This window comes from Cotesia glomerata, linkage group LG3 (assembly GCF_020080835.1).
Source record: "Cotesia glomerata isolate CgM1 linkage group LG3, MPM_Cglom_v2.3, whole genome shotgun sequence".
Lineage (NCBI taxonomy): Eukaryota > Metazoa > Arthropoda > Insecta > Hymenoptera > Braconidae > Cotesia > Cotesia glomerata.
This window is the reverse complement of record NC_058160.1, coordinates 26519847-26537647: the sequence shown is the minus strand read 5'-3', so window position 1 is coordinate 26537647 and position 17801 is coordinate 26519847. Positions and strand designations below refer to the sequence as shown.

The 17801-nt window shown below is 26.3% G+C and overlaps 3 protein-coding genes across 3 annotated transcripts; 1 reads left to right on the top strand and 2 right to left on the bottom strand.

Annotated features, from left to right (window-relative positions):
* The first annotated feature begins 334 nt into the window (after positions 1 to 334).
* On the top strand, positions 335 to 4167 carry LOC123262309 (MYG1 protein C27H6.8). Its single transcript, XM_044724499.1, has 4 exons — positions 335 to 711; positions 1896 to 2430; positions 2503 to 2675; positions 3891 to 4167. The coding sequence occupies exons 1-4, from the start codon at positions 482 to 484 to the stop codon at positions 4069 to 4071; spliced, it is 1119 nt and encodes a 372-aa protein (XP_044580434.1). The 5' UTR covers positions 335 to 481; the 3' UTR covers positions 4072 to 4167.
* On the bottom strand, positions 4157 to 6035 carry LOC123262310 (cuticle protein 18.7-like). The gene is made up of 3 exons (XM_044724500.1): positions 5907 to 6035; positions 4573 to 4956; positions 4157 to 4482 (listed from the first exon to the last, which is right to left on the bottom strand). The coding sequence occupies exons 1-3, from the start codon at positions 5916 to 5918 to the stop codon at positions 4255 to 4257; spliced, it is 624 nt and encodes a 207-aa protein (XP_044580435.1). The 5' UTR covers positions 5919 to 6035; the 3' UTR covers positions 4157 to 4254.
* A 7630-nt stretch (positions 6036 to 13665) lies between these two features.
* On the bottom strand, positions 13666 to 16259 carry LOC123261467. Its single transcript, XM_044723059.1, has 3 exons — positions 16171 to 16259; positions 15766 to 15964; positions 13666 to 15123 (listed from the first exon to the last, which is right to left on the bottom strand). The coding sequence occupies exons 2-3, from the start codon at positions 15775 to 15777 to the stop codon at positions 13666 to 13668; spliced, it is 1470 nt and encodes a 489-aa protein (XP_044578994.1). The 5' UTR covers positions 15778 to 15964; positions 16171 to 16259.
* Between the last annotated feature and the right edge of the window lie 1542 nt (positions 16260 to 17801).

Below are 17801 nucleotides of genomic sequence, written 5' to 3'. Positions count from 1 at the left end.
TTTTTTAAAAATATTTTTCTGGAAAAAATTTTTTTGTTAAAAAAAATTAAAAAATGGTCAAATGACATCTAACTTTAATGTAATTTTAAATCTTGTTTATTATTAAAGAAAAATTAAAAAATTGTCTAGTGTTTGTCAATTTCATTTAATTAAATTAATTAATTTTATTTTATAATAATAAAATAATAAATATATTTAAAGATATTTTGTAAAATTCTGTAATATCGATTACCGGCAACTCGGAAAATTATAATATCTTTTTGCGCTTGTTTAAAAAATCGAGCACATTTTACATAACCTCCATTTACAAATATAGAATATTCAAGATTAGTCTTGTTTAATATAAACTTAATTTAAAAGCAAGACAATTCTTGATTATTCCATATTTAACTAGTGAATTCAGTAGTTTTTAAATTATTAGTCACAATAATTGTATATATTTTATAAAGTAAATCAATAATTAGTATTTAAAAAATAGCATATGTTCAATGCGGTTAGACAACTTATAAATCCACTAAGAAAATCAGTTTATTTTTCCAAACTAAAAGTATTAAATCACCCAAAAAATTTAAACAAAGTGTTGAACTATTTTTCTACTATGACAAGTGAAATTACAATTGGTACTCACGACGGATGTTTTCACTGTGATGAAGCATTGGCTTGTTTTATGCTCAAGCAATTGCCTGAGTATAAAAATGCAACAGTAATTCGGTAATTATTTATTTATTCACTATTTACGAATTTATGAAAATTAAATCAGCTGATTTTTGAAAATTTATATAATTTTTTTATTAAAAAAAAATATGAGTGTTAATTCAGCTGACATCCGACAATTTAAAACTTTAACAATCGATATCTTCATGAAAATATCGATTAGCACAATTTTTCAAAGTGATAATGGCGTGTATTTGAATTGTCGTTATTTTTCCTTTATTTTCAAGAGCATTTTTTTATATTACTCCCGAAATGGCTAGAATCGATTTTAAGCTTTCACGACTAAAAAAATGATTAAAAAAAAAAAATAAAATAAATAATAAAAAACAAAAAAAATTAAATTGAAATTAACAAATATCTGTCAATTTTTTTAATTTTCATAATTTAATTTTAATAAAAAAAATTCTAGATCTAGAAAATTTTAATAATTTTAAGTGCAAATTATTGAAAAATATTTTCTTTCATAATTTATTTGCAATAAAATAAATATAACAATGTCATATGTCTGCAGATTTCAGTGACATAAATATGAAAATTAAGTTAGCCGACATTTAAAAATTTTTAGAATTTTGTTTTATTGAAAAAATGATCACAAAAAAATTAAAAGAAAATTTTCACTTGTAAAAAACTTTAAAAACTGTAAGTGCAATTTTTAAAAAATATTTTTTTTTCTAATTTAATTATTAAAAAAAAATCAAAAAATTAAAATTATCGGCTAACTTTAGTATTATGACATAAATTTGATTTGTAAAAAGTTTAAAAAATTCTAAATAATATTAGCTAAACTTAGCTGTCATTTGAACATTTTTTAATTTTATTTAACAAAAAAATTTGTTTTGAAAAATTGTTTTTAAAGAATTTCATTTTTTATTTATCAAATTTTCTAAATATCATTTTTTTCTCATTTTTTTTATGCAGTAATTTATTTATTAGAAAAATTCTTCAAGTGATTAAACATCTGCTAAATTAATTTTCATAAATTCTAAGTGTTTTCTATAATATTTAAATATTATTTAAATATTATTATTATTATTATTATTATTATTATATTATTATTTAAATAAATATCTAAAATATTTTTTACTAATAATTTTTATTTATTGATTAAATAAATTTTTATTGATTAAAAATTTTCACAATAAAAAATCAGTAATTAAATTTAATAAAATATTTTCTAACAGGTCGAGGAATAAAAAAATCTTGGATCCTTGTGACATCGTAATAGATGTAGGAGGAGAGTACGATCCGTCAAAACATCGGTACGACCATCACATGCGAGATTTTAAAGAAACAGCAAGTTCAGTGTTGAAGCGAGATGATTGTCCATGGGACATCAAGTTGAGCAGTGCTGGTTTGGTCTACTGTCACTTTGGCCACAGAATTCTAAAGGAAATGCTACCAGAAGTGATTGAAGACGCTGACATCCACATCATTTTCAAGCGCGTCTACGATTCGTTGATCAAAGAAGTCGACGCTATTGACAACGGAGTTCCGATGTTTGACGCAGAACCCAAGTATCGAATCGTCACCAACTTGAGCGCAAGAGTTTCCAGGTTGAATCCTGAATGGAATAGTCAAGGTTTAGATTCTGATTGTCAGTTTGCTAAAGCTGTAGAATTATGTGGAGAAGAGTTCAGGTATTTTGTTGAAAGCTCTGCTCGTATCTGGCTTCCAGCGCGCGAGTATGTTCGTCAAGCTCTTGAGAAGAGATTTGAGGTAATATATTTTTATTTGTATTTTAAAGAATTTTAAGCCGACTTTAAATAATTATTTTATTATTTAATTTAGGTTGATCCGAGTGGTGAAATTTTTGAGCTCCAAAAATCAGTGCTGTGGAAAGACCATTTCTTTGAATTAGAAAAATCGATGAACATCAGCCCTCCGATAAAATATGTGATATTCAAAGATAACAGTTGGAGAATCCAATGTATTCCAGTTAGTCTTGGAAGCTTCATTACTCGGTAAATATTTAATATCTATATTATTAAAAGAACAAGAAAAATTTTGTCTCTAGGATAGTTGTATGATAAAATCGGTTTTTTAGTGAAATTTAGCGTCATTACAAAGGTCTTGACTTGAATTTGTGCCTTTTTAAGGTTTCATTTCATTCTCACCGATAGTCAATTTATTATGATAAATATTTAGGCTGCATTCGAAAATACTCTGTCTTTAGATACATAATTAAGAAATGACCTTGTATCTTGTGAAATATTGCCATTTTTAAAGATATAAGCTCATCCTGATATTACACTCATCAAGACCTTTCATTTGAGTACCCACATCAATTTTTCATATATTTATATATATTATTATATTTATATATGAAAAATGTATAAAAATGCATGTGGGTATTCAAATGAAAGCTCTTGATGAGTGTAACACAAGGATGAGCTTATATCTTTGAAAATGTCAATAGTTAAGAAAATACAGGGCATTTTAACAAATATCTTGTGAACTATTGACATTTTTAAAGATATAAGCTCATCCTGATATTACACTCATCAAGACCTTTCATTTGAGTACCCACATCAATTTTTCATATATATATATATATATGAAAAATATATCAAAATGCATGTGGGTACTCAAATGAAAGCTCTTGATAAGTATAACATCGGGATGAGCTTAAATCTTTAAAAACGTCAATATTTAAGAAAATACAGTGCAATTTAACAAAAGTCATTATTTAATTAAGCAAAATTTTATTTATTTATTGTTCACAAGTCATGGCAGTCACATAATAACTGCAAGATTGCTAGTAAAATATTAAATTGATTGAAGAGATTTAAGTATTTTTTTTTTAATTTAAAAATTTTACGTCTTGGTTCAAGTAATCAAACTCTTTAAAATGATTTTCGTGCTTCAAAAAAATTTTTTTTTTTAATTGAGTTGATTTTTTTTTTTCATTATAAACATTTAAAATTATGAAATTAAAATTGGCAGACAATTGACACTTATAAATTTTTTTATTTTTCTTAAAATAATAAACTAAGTCTAGAAAATTATTTAAAAAAATTGCATTTTCAATTTTTCAGAATGTCTAAAGATAGAATTTTTAAAATAAATTTTTTTCACTAAAATTTATAAGTTAAGAAATTTTTTTAAATTGTCACATGTCTCACAATTTCATTCAAAACTGAGCTTTAAAACAATACATCACACTGAAAATTTTACAGATTGGCTTTACCAGAAGAATGGGCAGGCTTACGTGACGAAGAATTGACTCGAGTTTCTGGTATCGATGGGTGCGTATTTGTCCACACTGTCCGCTTCATTGGAGGTAATGAGACACGCGAGGGTGCTCTTGCGATGGCTCAAAAATCATTGAAACTAAATCAACTAAAAAATTTTCAATGATATGAATTTAAAAATTTTAATTAAATAAAATTAAACTAGACAATTTTACACTTTTCTCATTCCGAAGTTAAAAAATAAACTTTGATAAATATTTAACATAATTTATTTTTTATATCAAAATCCAAATACATTTAATCGACAACAGTAAAAAAGGGGGATTAATTAATTTAAAGACTAAATTAATTAATAATAATGGCCGTGGTGGTGGGATTCAGCAGCTGCTTTGGCAACTTCAACGAAGTGAGCAGCTTTAGCGTGAGCTACCTCGGGGGTGTCAACGACGTTGCCGTCTGGTCCAAGAGGAGCTCCACCGTAGGCGTAAGCGTGTCCGTAAGAGTAAGATGGGGAGTAGGCGTAGGCAGAGTAAAGTGGAGCGGCGTAAGCGTGACCGTGTCCAGTTTTAGCGGCTTCCTAAAAAAAAAAAAAATAAATGGTGATTTTATTAACTTATTTAAAAATTTTTAAGAGAAATTAAAAAATGAAATAATTTAAAAAACTAACGTGAGCATGGGCAGCGAGGTGGGCAGCCTTGGCATGAGCGACCTCGGGGGTGTCAACGACACGTCCATCGTGAGCCAAAGGTGCCGGGGGTCCGTGGTGAGCAATTGTTGGTGCGAAGACGTGGCTCACGTGTGGGTGAGAGTAAGCGAGTGCTGGAGCGTAAGCGTATTCGTGGTGATCATCGTAGCCGTAGTGTCCGGCGTAGCCGTGGGTGTTACGGGCCGCTTCGTGAGCTTGAGTTGCCAAATGAACTGCTTTCGCGTGAGCTACTTCCGGGGTCTCAACAACGCGGCCATCGTGGGCCAGTGGAGCTGGTTGCTGGTGGTAACCGTACAGGTAGCCTGGTGCTGCTGATGATAATGCGGCGAGGGCAGCCAAAAGAATCTGAAAAATAATTATTTATTTAAGAACTAAATTTTTTTTTAAGAAAAAAAAATCAAAATTAATTTTTTTTTTTTTGAGAAAAAATCAAAATTAATTTTTTTTTTGAAAAAAAAAAATCAAAATTATTTCAAATTGAATATTGCAAAAAAAATCAAAATTAATTTTTTTTTTTTGGAGAAAAAAAAATCAAAAGTAATTTTTTTTTTTGAGAAAAAAAAATCAATATTAATTTTTTGTTTTTGAGAAAAAAAATTCAAAATTATTTTATTTTTTTGAGAAAAAAAAATCAAAATTGCATTGTACTATAATGTATCTGCTTAATTACCTAATTACACTATTTAATTATTACTCAGCAATTGTATTCAAATCTTGTATTATTGCCATTCGGCTAAGCCTTGGCATATAAATTTGATAAATAAATAAATAAATAAAAATTAATTTTTTTTCTGAGAAAAAAAAATCAAAATTAATTTTTTTTGCGCAAAAAATTTTTCAAATTTTTTGATAATTAAATTTTATAAAAAAAAATTAAATTTTTAGGGAATTACTTCCCTTTAGAAAAAGATATTACATATGTAAAATTATTAGCATAATTCACGGAAGAATATACGCATCGCGTGCGTTACATCCTTTGAAAATAAAAGTGGAAAGTTTTTAAATTATATAGAATAATTCTAACAAGTTGTATACTTTTTTTTCTCATTCGTTTTCATTACTAAACCCGAATCGTATGTGAAAAAATGACGATAAAAAATACTTGCAATGTTGTGTGGAATAAGCTTTTTTACGTTAAAACTTTTAAGGACTACGGAGTAATATAATTATTTATAATTATAATTCTTAGAAATAAAAAAAAAGTGTTGTAATAATTATAAAATTATTAAGGTGAAGTAAAAAAAAGTAAGTATTTATAATATAAGGTAAAATAATGAAAAAAAAAAAATACTCACGAAAGTCTTCATTATAAATAAATTAATGTTAGATAAAAGTTTATAAATTATTTAGTGAGGTCTGCGCTGCTGGGTTTTCCAGTATTCGCTGACGGGACTGTTGTGCTGTACCAAGAACCAAGTACCCTTTTTATATATATGGTAACAATCTGGTAGGGAGCTGTTTCATGTGTTATGGAATGATATGGTGGGATAAATCAATATACTATGCAACACATGTAATAATATTCATATTTACCGTACAGGTGTATTTCATTGGAGTTTAAAGTACAGTGACATTGACATTACTTGACGAGGAGCCCTGGACCTGTTTGCGACAGGTGCTTTGTCTATCTAGTTAGCTTGCTCCAGCGGTTACAAACCTCACTAGTGTTCTCAGATACTCTCGCCCTTCTCGATTCGCTAACGACCGCGAGGTCATTTATTATTTCTCTGTGATATTAAATACAATTTCAGTTTTATTTTTATGTGTTATTATTTACGTCTAATACTTGTGAAAGTATTTTTTTTTTCTTCATTCTAATAACAATCATCGTGATTATTATCATTTAATTGTAACTACAATTGTTATTAACCATTGCTCAATTAATTTTAATTCATCCCCGTAATGTTCAATTAAATTTTTTATCATTGCGAAAGAAGATAACAAAGGAATTTTATTTATTTTAAGTTTATATTTAAAAAATTAAAAAAATTTTTTTTTGTTAGATTTTAGATTGTAATTTATTTTTTTGAATTTTTACTTTTAATTAAAATTTTTCTTAAGTTACAAAATTATAAAATTTTAAATTTTTTTATAAAAAATTAAAAAAAAAATATATTGTAATTTTTTTTTACTGAATGTTTGATTTTAATACTGAAAAAAATAATAATTTTTATCATTAAAAATTTAATTGAATTTTTTAAAAAAATTTTAGATTGTAATTTATATTTTTAAATTTTTACTTTTGATTAAAATTTTTCTTAAGATAAAAAATTATAAAATTAAAAATTTTTTCATAAAAAATTTTTTAAAAAATGTATTATAATTTTTTTATACTAAATGTTTGATTTTAAAACTGAAAAAAAAAAATAATTTTTATCATGAAAAATTTAATTGAATTTTTAAAAAAAATTTATTGTAATTTTTTCTTACTAAATTTTTGATTTTAAAACTAAAAAAAAAAGTAATTTTTAAGATAAAAATATTTATAAATTAAAAAATGAATCTGATATATTTACAACTAACAATTTAATAAAATAGAATGTCAATAAATAAAAATTAAATTGAATAAATTATAAAATGTTATGTTAGGTAACAAGGACAAACATTTGCTAACAAAACTAAAAAAATATGTAAATACATATGTGTACAAATAATAATTTGATGTATTAAGATTACATATAAGTATAATCTTATAAAGACCGGAAGCGTATGATTTCAAGATATAATAATAAACTAGTCGACCGTGAGTAATTTATTCCAGTAAAATAAATAATTATTCAGGCTCTTTTACTTAAAATGTAACGAAGTAATTATCAGGCCCAAAAAAATATTTAGATGAAGAAAAGGTTTTTTTGAAAGCGAAAGTACAGTACTGTCAATCACGTTTTACTTTTTTAATTGACCGCTTGATCGAACTTGGACATGAGTGATCTACAAAAGTAGAGTCATCGAAGGACGGATTAATGTGTACGTCCTCAAAGATGAATATCGTTTCTCGTCTCACACTTTTAAATGCTGATAAAATCTTCCATCGTCTTTGTAATGATTGATAGTGTAAGCATAAAGTATAAGTATAATATACTAGCACTATTGTAATTATTACAACAGAAAAAATGAAATCGGTATTAATAAATAGTAATTAAGAAATATTGCGTGGAATTCGAATAGAAAAGACTTGATAACAAATACCGAGTATAGTTGGTAAAAAGTGGAACAGGTTACTCCATTTAAAAAGGATTGTTATCTGATATCAGTCTGTTTGTATGTATACAGATATACGTACAGGTAAACTCGTTACGCACGCGTGGTTTTACTCGTGCACCCGGGTCACCACAGTACCTTAAAAGTGCCGTTCATGATTTCTTTCTTATTGATAAAGAAAATAATAAAAAATAATTAAAATAAAAGTATATTAAACGCTGACATAAACTAAATCGTCATGCAACTGTGTAGGATCAAGCCTTTCCTTCTGGGCGAGTCTTGTAGGCGTAATAATGGAACCACAGTTTTTATATTCCAGTGAGGTAATCACGCGACCTACCTTGCGTCGTTTAAATAATCTCAATAATATTGTTTTAACGTTTAGTTTCATTTTCATTTAATTCATATTTTCGTTATCGCTCTTGTTACAATTACTTTTTTTCCTAAGTGGAGTTCTTACGGAAGAAAAAAGTTTTGATACTATAAAAATTAGTGTGTTAAAATTACACAGTACATTTCGTGTTATTTTTACAATACAAGATTAATTTATCATGATTATGTTAATTTTATGCTTGAGAAAATTTATTTTCTGTAATTTTATATTTTCAATAGTTTTATTTTTTTATGTTAAATTTTATAAAAGCAGTCCTATATATATATATACAATGAAAGAAAAAAAAATTTTTTTTTTTAAATAAATAATGTAATCTACACGGAGAGAAATTTATAGGAACCTTTCCAATAATTATGGGAATGGTTCCTATCATAAAATGATCGTTATAGGTATCAATCCTATGTTCATTATGGGAACCATACCCATAGTTTATTGGAAACATTCCTATACAATAATGGAATAGCTTCAATATATTATAGGAATGGTTCCTATAATATTATGGGAATGACGCAAATAATAATAGAAAAATGTTTATGTTCATAATAATGAAGCAATCACATCAAAAATATAAAGTAATTATTATATATTTCTTTGCTAATAAATTTTTTTTTGTAAATAAAAATTGATCTTTCACTAGAGTGAAAAAATTTCTATTTCATAATTTTTATTTACGTGTGTACTTAATCTTAAATTGTTTATTCCAACTCAGTTATTATTGTGTTAAATAATATTGAAAAATATTGTAGCAATTCTAAAGTTTCTCTAATAAAAGGGATATTTTCTCACTATACAATTAAAGGAGCAAGGTAGATATGGGAATTCATTGTTTATTTTTACAATTTTATTTTATTTTTAAAACTAATTATTTATTTACAATAAATACGTTGAATATTTATTAAATACACCTTTTGGGTATGTAACTTTTATTGTTTATGTGAACAATATTACTTATTTTACATATTTCAAATGATCTCATTGAGAAGCAAGTAAAATTATCGAAATTACTAATAATTTCAAATACTTCAAAGTGATCATCAAAGTCCCAAATAACTTGAGTTGTAATGATAAATATTTCAATATTATTAGGCATCATCAGTTTAATATTATGGGAATGGTTCCCATAATATTATAGGAATGGTTCCTATAATATTATAGAAACTACTCCTATATATAATGGGAACCATTCCTATATATTATGGGAATCATGCCGATAATACAGTTATAATTATAGGTATTGTTCCTATAATTATAGGAACCATTCCCATAATTATAGTAACATTTCCCAAAAATTATGGGTACAATTCCCATAATTTAAGAAATCGCGACTGAAATGGTATAGGAAAACATTTCATTAAAATTATAGGAATAATTTCCATATTTTTCTCTCCGTGTATACTAATATTATTAAGAAGAAAGATTTAATTTTTTGTTGGTTTGTTTGTTCGTTTGCATTGAATAGGCTCCGAAACTACTGAACCGATTTTAAAAATTCTTTCACTGTTGGGAAGCTATACTATCCCCGGGCGAGATACAGGCTATCTTATATTTTCAAAAAAAATAGGGACGAAACCTAAATAGGGTATTTTACCCACTTTTCTCTAAGAAGTCACAAATATCAAATAAATACATATTGTTAACATTAATTTATATAGAGATCTAAAATAAGTTAAAGCCCAACGATGGACCAGGAATTATTTATTAAAGATTTAAAAGCTGATTATAATTGAAAAATGTAATTGGAAAAAATAGTAACAATCAATAAAGTATAATTATGAAAAAAAAAAAATTAGGGATCCTTACTAAAACTCCAATTTTTGTTAAGGGGGGCGATACATGTAAAAAAAAAAAAAAAAAATCTATTTTTTTTTTTTTCATAAATCGTTAGATTATCATCTCAAAAATATGCCTGTAAATTTTCAAAACGCAATTATCATTATTTATAAATTAAAAACTCATTTAAGTGCTTCGCCTCAACTCGGCGCTTGAGCGCTATTGTCTGTATCTGTATAAGTCTGTATCTGTATAAGTATAAGTCTGTAACTGAGCGCTCGATTCTCGGTACCTGGGTTTCGAATTTACACTCTTGGGGTCACAAGCTTTAGGGGAAAACCCCAAAAAAATTAAACATCCAGCTCCATTACATCCTGATGTTCAAACTCATATTAAGCCGATTATTGACGATTTATCTCGGAATGACTTGCTTGAAAGATGTTTAGTTGGTCACACTCAGAATGCAAATGAAAGTTATAATTCTACTATCTGGCGACTCTGTCCAAAACATCTGAACTTTGGACTCGTGCAAAGCCGGGGCGGACTGCTCGTAAGAAATAAATTTGTTAAAAATTTTAAACAATTTTATTTTTTAGCGGAAGAAATAAAATTTTTTTTTACAGTTACTTTTTTGTTGAAAAAAAATTGTATATATTTGGGAAAAAACAATTTTGGATGAAAATTCACAAGTTTATTTAAATTATTTTTTTTAGAATAAAAAAAACTCTTTTTTTGTAAATTTTTAACAAATTAATTTCTTGTCAAAAAAATACCCATTTTTTTCATTAGAAATTTTTTCTTAGTGTCCATAAATTTAATTCATAAAAGTAACTTCTTTTATAAAATTTAAAGTCAAAAAACTGTTACAAAGATAATTTTATAGAGAAAAAAAATTGTCACTTTGATTTCTTCGTTCAAAATTTTTTTACAAATTAAATGCATTAAAAAATAAATTAAAATTATAAAAATTAATTTAATAAAATTTTTTTTTACAAAATAAAAAATTACATTATCAATTTGCTGCAATAAAATTATTTTCACAAATATTCTATTAAAAAAATTATAATTTTAAAAAAGTATAAATTTAACACCAAAAAATGTAAATATGTATAATGTTAAATTACACATGTAAACTATTAATATAAAAATTAAAGTTTTCACACCATGTGCAAGTATCTTCCTAAATAATTCATAGCTTGTTGAACCGTTTGAAATGATCAGCGATGCGGTAGCCAGTGATTGCCCACCATTATGAAATAAAATAGTTATTCTGTAATTTATTTAATTATAACACGCGAGTGTAAGCCATACCCGTAAATATAAATATATAATTGTAACAAATAAATCCAGTTTAAGAATCTAGAGCGCAAAGTTGAGCGAGGATCCTTGTACATACTTAAGCATAACTCAGGCATTATAGCAGTATAGTAACAGTAAGAGTAACCACTACAACTACCGTTGTGGATGCAATATGTAATTTGTTGTCTAATTTCATGTGTAATACGCTTACAGCATAAAAATCTTCAGGGCGTGTCTTTTTCTTACACTTTGCGACACTCGGTAATGCCAATGCTGCATCAACACAACATTTAACAATACAACAGAACAGGAAAATTAAAAATACCATCAATCTTGTTCTTATGTGATGTGTTATTAAATTTAAAAGCTTGATATTATAAATAGCTGAGTGATTCTTATTGAGAATACTCCAACTCTGTTACTATTAACTATTAACTGTAGGCCATAGTTAACTATTATTTGTATTGTGCGTTTATTTGATAAATACACTGATAGAAGGATTTGTTTATAGTTAAAAATATTTGTTAATATTTAACAAATCATTTATTAGAGACCACTTTTTAGTCCTTAACAAATATTTCTTAGTATTTAAAAAGATTTATTAATATTTAATAAATGAATATCTGATTTATTAAATACAAACAAATCATTTTAAATACTAAGAAATATTTGTTTGATACTAAAAAATGGTCTCTAATAAATGATTTGTTAACTATTAACAAATATTTTTTTAATACAAATAAATCCTTTTATCAGTGTAGTACTGTGGATTGAACAAAAACATAATTTTCTGTGTACAATAAACACGAAGATGATATTAAAGCTAGTGAGGCTTCTAGTCTGATAGTTGTAAGACTACTTCAGATTGTATGGGTGTTTTTAATGATAGATTACTGATATCATAGACGGCAAACGGCAATAAGTTATGTTTTCTCTTTTAAGTATATATATATATGTATGTATAAGGTATGATGAAACAAAGCATCTATCTTTGGAAGTTAATTCATGATAGTCATTCCGGCACGCCCGATTCTATCCTCTATCCTCTATCGTCGATTATGGATCGCATTGTGGATTGTGGATGCTCGGACTTGTATATGGGTATGAATTTTATTCACGATATTTTACTCGGGCGTATCGTGAGATTCTTACAACCATCATTCCTTTTTAGTGTGTCGGTGATGAATTGATGGTTGATATTTTAACAGAACAAATTGCGAAATTTGGTTCAAATTAAACTTAATTTTTTTTTTTTTTATTGAAAAATAGATTACGAAAATGTAAAATATTTTAAAACTATATTTTAAAATATTAATTAATTTTTTTTAATATTAATTTTAAAACTAAATTTTAAAATATTATTATTATTATTATTAATATAATTTTTGAAATTAACTAACAAAATTTGAACTTAATAATAAATTGTTATCAAAATAAATAAAATTTATTTTAAGCCTAAAATTAAAAATAAATTATTATTATTATTATTATTATTATTATTATTATTATTATTAAGATAATTTTTGAAATTAACTAAAAAAATTTGAACTTAATAATAAATTATTATCAAAATAAATAAAATTTATTTTAAGACTAAAATTAAAAATAAATTATCATTTTTCCCAAAATTCAATGATAAGTTAATTAAAAAAATGTTAAAAGAAAAAAACTAATTTATTGGGCTGATGATTAATAAAATTCTCACTCATGTATGATGCAAACTAAAATTGAATAAAGATTGCAGTAGTATAAAAATAATGACTAAGAAAGTGAGTTAATACATCATATATAATATATAATACTTACACTTACACTAATATTAACTCGGACTTAGCGATTGTGGCAAAGAGTGTAATATATAAGTGTGTACTAAAATGTTTCGAGGTTCATTCATTAATGCAGAAAAGATTGTGTGACAAAGGCGTGTCCTACGGAGGCGGATATTGCTCTGGAATGTCTATTGTATTATGAGTCTGTGTACCACTATCGTTAAATGTTTAATACAATTTCTTAATATATCAGTATCTCTTTTAAATTATTTTTTATTTATTACAAATATTTAAGATTTTATTTATTACGGATGTCGTTGCCGTTTTATTCAATGGGTGTAACTCGCTATTTTGTTCTGTCGCGAAGCTATATTTTATCTTTCTCCTAAGTAAATTACTATTATGCAACATTTATCATTTACATCATCTCAAAATATGTCATTAAAAAAATTTAATTTAATCAATCATTATTAATTTAAAATTAATTCCCAAAAATTTTATTACAAAAATCAAAAGACCAAATTTAAAAATTTCAAATTTATTAAATTTATTTTTGATACATTTCTAAAAAATACTTGATTTCACAAACTAAAAAAAACTTGATCATAAAATAAAAATTATTTAGTAGTCTGCAGCTTCTTTAATTTCAAATCCGTTGTTGGCGTTAGAAAATTCAAATGGACTCTCGAATTTGTATGTTTCCGCGGAATTGATAATAGGAATAGTTTTCTGCACAACAGTTTCTTGGTTCATCAAATTATTACAGGGAATAAATCTAAAGGTTCCAGTCAATGAGAATTCACAAGGATTTTGTTGAAAAGTCGGGACTTTTTTTATTTGAGTTAATTGGTTCAAGTCAGCCGAGGAAGTGTGAGGTACCTTGAACAAGTTCTCGCCAGAAATCATTCTATACCCAGTGGGTTTATTTTCAGAGATGTATTGCATGATGCTGGAAGTAGTTGATTTAATACGTCCAACACCCTGGGATCCTGAAATAGTCTTGATGACAGTTGGTTGAGATGATGCTGGTGCTGGAGCAATAGTAGTTATTGGTGAAAATACCGAGATCAAATCTTTATTATTGAGGGCGAATTGTTTAGTTTCTTCATCGCAGGGTTCCGGATTTTCGGGTGCTTTTTTGAAAGAAGGACCGAAGTTAGGTTGAGAAACGGTGTGGTCCTTACGGTAAGCCAAGTATTTTTCCCAAAGCTCTGGATGGTCGGCGAATGATTTTTTCCAAGCCATAGAGTCGAATTTTTCCTCGCCGGCAAATTTGCCCGAAATTTTTTGGGAGTTTTCGAAAGAGTTGGTCTGTCCTCTCAAAATTTTAGTATCGATTGTACGGTACTGGTTGGTTTTAGGTTCTGGAGCTTCAGTTGTGGTCGTAGATGGAGCTTTTGCGGAAGAAAAATAATCTTTGAAGTATCTCGTAAAAGATTTAAAAATCATTTCCATCTCAGCTTCTGAGAATTGGGGCTTTGGTGCTTCAGTAATTGTAGTTGTAGGTGGGACGGGCTTGGTTACAGTGTGGCTAAAATAGTCCATGAAATCTTTGATTTGGGAGAAATCAAAATCTGCGTTACCGGAAGAGTTGGTGTGTCCTCTCAAAATTTTAGTATCGATTGTACGGTACTGGTTGGTTTTAGGTTCTGTAGCTTCAGTTGTGGTCGTAGATGGAGCTTTTGCGGAAAAAAAATAATCTTTGAAGTATCTCGTAAAAGATTTAAAAATCATTTCCATCTCAGCTTCTGAGAATTGGGGCTTTGGTGCTTCAGTAATTGTAGTTGTAGGTGGGACGGACGTGGTTACAGTGTGGTTAAAATAGTCCATGAAATATTTGATTTGGGAGGAATCAAAATCTGCGTTACCGGAAGACGTTTTAGTACTTGTCGAAATTTCGGTTTTTGAATTGTCCACAGGACTTACAGGCATGGGGATGGTTTGATAAGTGTTCATGGTTATCAGATCATCCCCGCTGACGGTGTTGATTTGGCTTGGAGAGCACATAATAGCCCAGTTGCATGGCGGATTTCTGTACGGAGACGCCGATGCACTTGCGATCAACGCTGCTGATATGATCTGAATAAATGATAATATTTTAATTATTGTTTAAATTCAGTATAAAGAGAAAAAATTTGATAATTTAAAGAATTTTAACAATTTATTGTAAGAAAAAATAAAATAACATTTCATAAAAATTTAAAAAAATTATGAATGAAATTTTTATGAAATATTTTTTTAATACTAATTTATTTCTTTAATAAAATTAAAAATTATAAAATCTCCACTAATTTTATAATTATTTTAAAATTTCAAATTTTTGAGTTTTTTATAAAAAAATTATTTTAAAAGAAAAAAAATTCAATTTAAATAATAATTTTAATGATTGAAATTATTTAAAAATTGAAAACTGTAAATTAATTTAAATTTAAAAAAAAAAATTATTTTACTTTCTAAAGTTAAATTTAGAAAAAAATTATTTTCAAATGTTAATAAGTATTTATATTAATTGAAATAACTTTTACGATTTATATAACAATTAAATAATCATGAAAAAAATTTCATTTTTAGAATTAAAAAAAATTTGTGTGAATTCTTAAAAATAGTTTCTTTTTATTCACAATTTTGTTATAAAAATTTCAAAAATCATCAGATGTTTGCTGAATTTAGTATTATTATCACCAAAAAATTAAATTAAAAATTAAAAAAAGAAAAACTTACCCAGTAGAACATCTTGTCGACTGTAATATGCACTTGAGAATTCGAAGTCAACGTCGTTAATGATACCCATCACCAAAAAGCACTCAGTTATATACTGAATAGATAAGAAAATTTCGATAATGACAAAAATGTTTTGAAATATATCTTCTGCAGCGATATATTAACATTACTAATTTTTTCGTAATTATCCTCAGGTTATCTTCGATCAAAAAACAACAAAAGTAGTTTAGAAATAGTCATTAGTTAGTCAGTTTTTAATAATTAGAAATAAATAAATCTTCTGACACACACACACACACACACACACACACACACACACACACACACACACACACACACACACACACACACACACACACACACACAAAATATAAACTAAATCGTACGATAAATTAAGAAACTTACTATCTTATTGAAATATTCCAACTGTCAATCATAATCAAAATCTTGTTTATAAGAATTCAATTATTATTATTTTCTACTCATTGTTTGCTTGTGAAACAATATTTAGTCATTTAATATTTAATTAACACATCTTTATTATATATTCTATTTTTATTATTAATGAATAATTTTTATTATTCATAGGAGAGAGTCGGGATGAAGAAATCATGCATTTTTTCAATCCAAGTAAAGTATACACTTCAATTATTATTGGAAATTATTTTTTTCTGTAAAAATTTATTGTGAAAATTTTTTAGTTGAAAAAATTCGTTGTTACTTCATTTTTTTTTAAAATAAATTACTCAGTTCCGCATAACAAAATTTATTCATAGTTTATTTTCAATAGATATGCTAAATACCAATCGCATTAGATTAAAGTGAATTATTTAAAGTATTTAAACAAATTTATTGTATAAGATTAAATGAAATTTCAATTTTTTTATTTAAAAATGTCGATTTTTCTATTTTTTAAATAAATATCCCGACAAGTGTTTAAAATCATTTCGTCGTACCAATCGTTGTTTATTATATAACAATTTTTTCTCTAAACAATAACCACGTACTGTTTCATAACCCCGCGAATTAAACCTAAATTTACTCTTCGGTACTCCTGAGATCGTTTATACGCTACACCTTGCGACATTCGATCAAATCATACGAAATCAAAAGAAAAAAAAAAAATAACTTATTGTTCCGATAAAATTTTATTTCTTCATAAAATTTAATCGTAATTACTTATTGCTCATTACTTATCAGCTAAACCATAAATACCCCATAAATCAAACCGACAATAAATAATAAATAATAACTAATAAAAATAAATTCACTTATATATTATTATATTACACTTATTGTAACAAATAGTTACGCATGTTTTTCCAATCGACGAACCAGGACTTGGTCAATATTACGATAAACGTTTCAACACTATTCACAATTGCGACAATTTCTTTTCCTCATGACACCCAGCTGGATATTTTTTTTTTTATTATTATTATTCAATTATTTTCTTTTTATTCTGTTCTATTATTAGGAATTTGAAGAAAAAACTGCTTGTTATATAACAATAATTAAAATGGCTCGCACAAGTAATCGGCAAAAAACGCAATTGATAATGAATAGCTAGATTATTAAAAAAAGTAATGAAACCTTGATAAAACCTCTCACTTCTTTCTTTAATTTTTCCTTTCTTCAAGGTCATTTTACTATTGACCACCAACACTGGTATTACTATTATTCATTGCAATAAATATAAACGACATACAATTACTTTAATCTCGCCCTGAGATCATTAAATAGTTTCGCTATTGTAAGTAACAATTACTATTACAGTAATTACTTCAATAACCAATTATTAATTAAGTATTTGTTAACGCTTGGCGATTAAACTTGACCCTATGTTTTTTTTCTCAAAGGTTATGCACTCAGATCCGTTAAAAAATTTCAATTTTTGCCATATTGTAAAATATAATTAAAAAAAAATTTAATTTTTAATTTTGGTTGAAAGACTTATCAAAAATTAAAACAAAAATTTTTTTTATTAATTTAAAATTAAAAATTTCGCGTATTTATTGATGCGCTATTTTTAGAAA